Source organism: Propithecus coquereli, unplaced genomic scaffold (genome assembly GCF_000956105.1).
Source record: "Propithecus coquereli isolate 6110/MARCELLA unplaced genomic scaffold, Pcoq_1.0 Scaffold6, whole genome shotgun sequence".
NCBI classification, from domain to species: Eukaryota; Metazoa; Chordata; class Mammalia; order Primates; family Indriidae; genus Propithecus; species Propithecus coquereli.
Genome location: NW_012151951.1, coordinates 11,341,724 through 11,344,409, shown reverse-complemented (window position 1 = coordinate 11,344,409; position 2,686 = coordinate 11,341,724). Strand labels below are relative to the sequence as shown.

Here is a 2,686-nt window from a genome sequence, read left to right as displayed (position 1 = left end):
AATGAGACTCTGTCTCAAAAAAAAAAAAAAAAAAGTCCTTATATCCTCTTCAAAGGTGTTGTTTCTACAGATTTGAGAGCAAGAGTTTCTGACTACCCTGCTGTTTAGTCAGCAGCTTCTTGACAGTCTCTGACCTATCTTTCTAATCAATCTTTTCCATTCTCTTGTTCCTTTCTCTTCCAGCGGAAGGAAAAAGATAATTTAATGGTAAATCTATTTTGCTTTCCAGGAATTTGTTAAGACATGCTAAATATAATCACTGTTTAACTACCCAATTATTATGAGAATGTTAATCAAAAGTAAATTATGATTCCTGTATAATTTTGATTGTGCACTTAAAAAGTTGCCATTCTAAGCTTTGCTAAATATCTTAGGCATAAGCATCTCATAATTAAGGAATATTCTATTAAAGTTTAACATATCTCATAATACTAGGGCCTTTTAGAACTATGTAAATCCAAGAGGAGCTGAAGCTAAAGCTAAAGCTAAAGCTAAAGGCTTAGAGAAATTCTGAGCTTTCTCTATATTAAATTTAAAGTCCATTATGCACTAATATTACCAAAAGTTCAAACAGACTACCTTAAGTGCTATTCAAATATTTGTGGACCATTAAGCTTTTATATAAATAAGAATGTCTGTTAGCCAAACAAGTTGGAAAAAGCCAGTGAAATAAGTCAATGCCTTTGGATTTGATCCTTTGAAATCTGCAGGATTAAGCAATCAGTGCCAACATGGATTTATAATTCACATGCAGTGAGTTTCTGGCTTTATGTTTCCTGAAGAAAATTTCATCATGCAGATGTATGAGAAAAATTTCATTCATAGTATTTTAAACTACTATAATTAGGTTGCAGTTTCTGCAGTGAGTGGGATAAAGTTTTATCAAATATGGGCATTCCCCTAACACATAGATAAAAGGTAGAAAAAGAGTAAGAGGGGATGCAGAGAGGTTGATTAATGGGTACAAATATACAGTTTGATAGAAGAAGTATGACCTAGTGTTTGCTAGATAAGTAATTGTATATTTCAAAATAGCTAGAAGAGAATAATTTGAAAGTTTCTAGCATAAAGAGAAAACAAATATTTAAGGTGATAGATATCCCGGTTACACTGATTTGATCTTTACAAATTATACATATGAATTAAATTATCACATGTACCCCTAAAATATGGACATCTATTATGTATCAATAAAAAAGTAAAATTAAAAAAGATAAAGGTAGAAAAGATACTTTAGGAGCTGAGAATGGGGAGCAGGGTTTGGAAAGGTAGTCTATGGCAGTGAGAAAGGGATAGCCAAGATCAGAGAGGATGGTAGGGGGTTAAGGAAATGATGCATTTGAAAAGTAAACCAGAGTCAGGGTTTAAAGACAAAAAAAGTCTAAATACTGGATAAAGTACCACAACCAAAATACAGCTAAGGATTAACAATTTAATTGCTTGTTGACTAAGTTTTCCAACTTAGTTTATTAGTACTTCTTGTGTGTGGGAAAATATTTCTAATTTATAAGGAAGTCAAATGAGGAGGTTTTCTTTATAATAATTTTGATGAAACAATTCCATAAAGTTATATCTCTATAAAGAATTATTAACAGAAATAATTTTTCTGAGGTCTTGTCTTAGATACATGTAGATTCTGAAAGAAGTAAACACACATATATCACTGTATTTCCTCTCTCTTTTCTCTGTCCAAACAGTTTAGTTCTACGCTAGTCAAAATGAGATCTGCCTGGAAGTGGAGAGAAAAGAACCATGTATGTGAGTCATAATAAAGTAGTTAACTGTTATTCTTGTTCTCTTTCAAACTTTCGTTTTATGAGTTTCCTTCTTGATTTATCAGCCATTTATTTATTCATTCATTCATTAATAAAATATTGGGCTCTCTGATGTCTAGCCTCATCATTCAACCTCCTATTTACCAACACCACGTGGATATCCTATGACGCACCTCACATTTAACATGCCCCAAACAGAACTAAAAATATCACCTCTCCTAAGCCTGCACCTTCTCCAGTCTTCCCAACTCAGTAAAAGGCCACTTTAATCTTACACTTAATATCAAGACCCTTTTCTCTCTCCACATCCAATCCATCAGCAAATTTTGTCAACTCTAATTTAGACATGTGTCCAGAATCCCACTGTTTTTCTTCAACTCCATCAATGCCCCTCTAGTGCAAGTCACCATTATCTTTTGCCTGAACTATTACAATAGTTTCTTGACTGGTTTTCCTACTTTTATCTCTGCCTTTATCTTCTATTCCTGACAAAGTAGCCAGAGTGATCTTTAGAAACAGTTATATCATGTCAGTCCTCTGTCCATAACCCTCCCATGGCTTCTCGTATCACTTAGAGTAAAAGCCAAAGTTCTTACTATGGCCTAATAAGCCCCTACATAACCTGAAACTGAAAACATCTTTAATTTAACCAAAATAGTTGAAGACTCCAAAATTACACAATATAATAAAGTGTGACTGGTCACAGCTCAGACTTCATGTATGTACTCAAATTCTTCAATGGCGACTACCAAAACCAAACCTTAATCTCTAACATGGAATTATATTCACAAGTTTGCAAGAGAACGTGTACAACAGTGTAACAGTATTTGAAATAGTTAAAACCAGGAAACCACCTAAAAGTCTATTTAATAGAGGGAATGGTTACATAAATTACGGCATTTAATTATACT

The 2,686-nt window shown here is 33.2% G+C and overlaps 1 protein-coding gene across 1 annotated transcript in view; it reads right to left on the bottom strand.

Annotated features, from left to right (window-relative positions):
- The window catches only part of SIK2 (salt-inducible kinase 2), a 140,773-nt gene that overhangs the window by 50,768 nt on the left and 87,319 nt on the right, over positions 1 to 2,686 (bottom strand). The window contains exon 5 of the mRNA XM_012659203.1: positions 1,977 to 1,990. Within this exon, the coding sequence (XP_012514657.1) occupies positions 1,977 to 1,990 (14 nt within the window). The remainder of the gene's footprint in view (positions 1 to 1,976; positions 1,991 to 2,686) is intronic.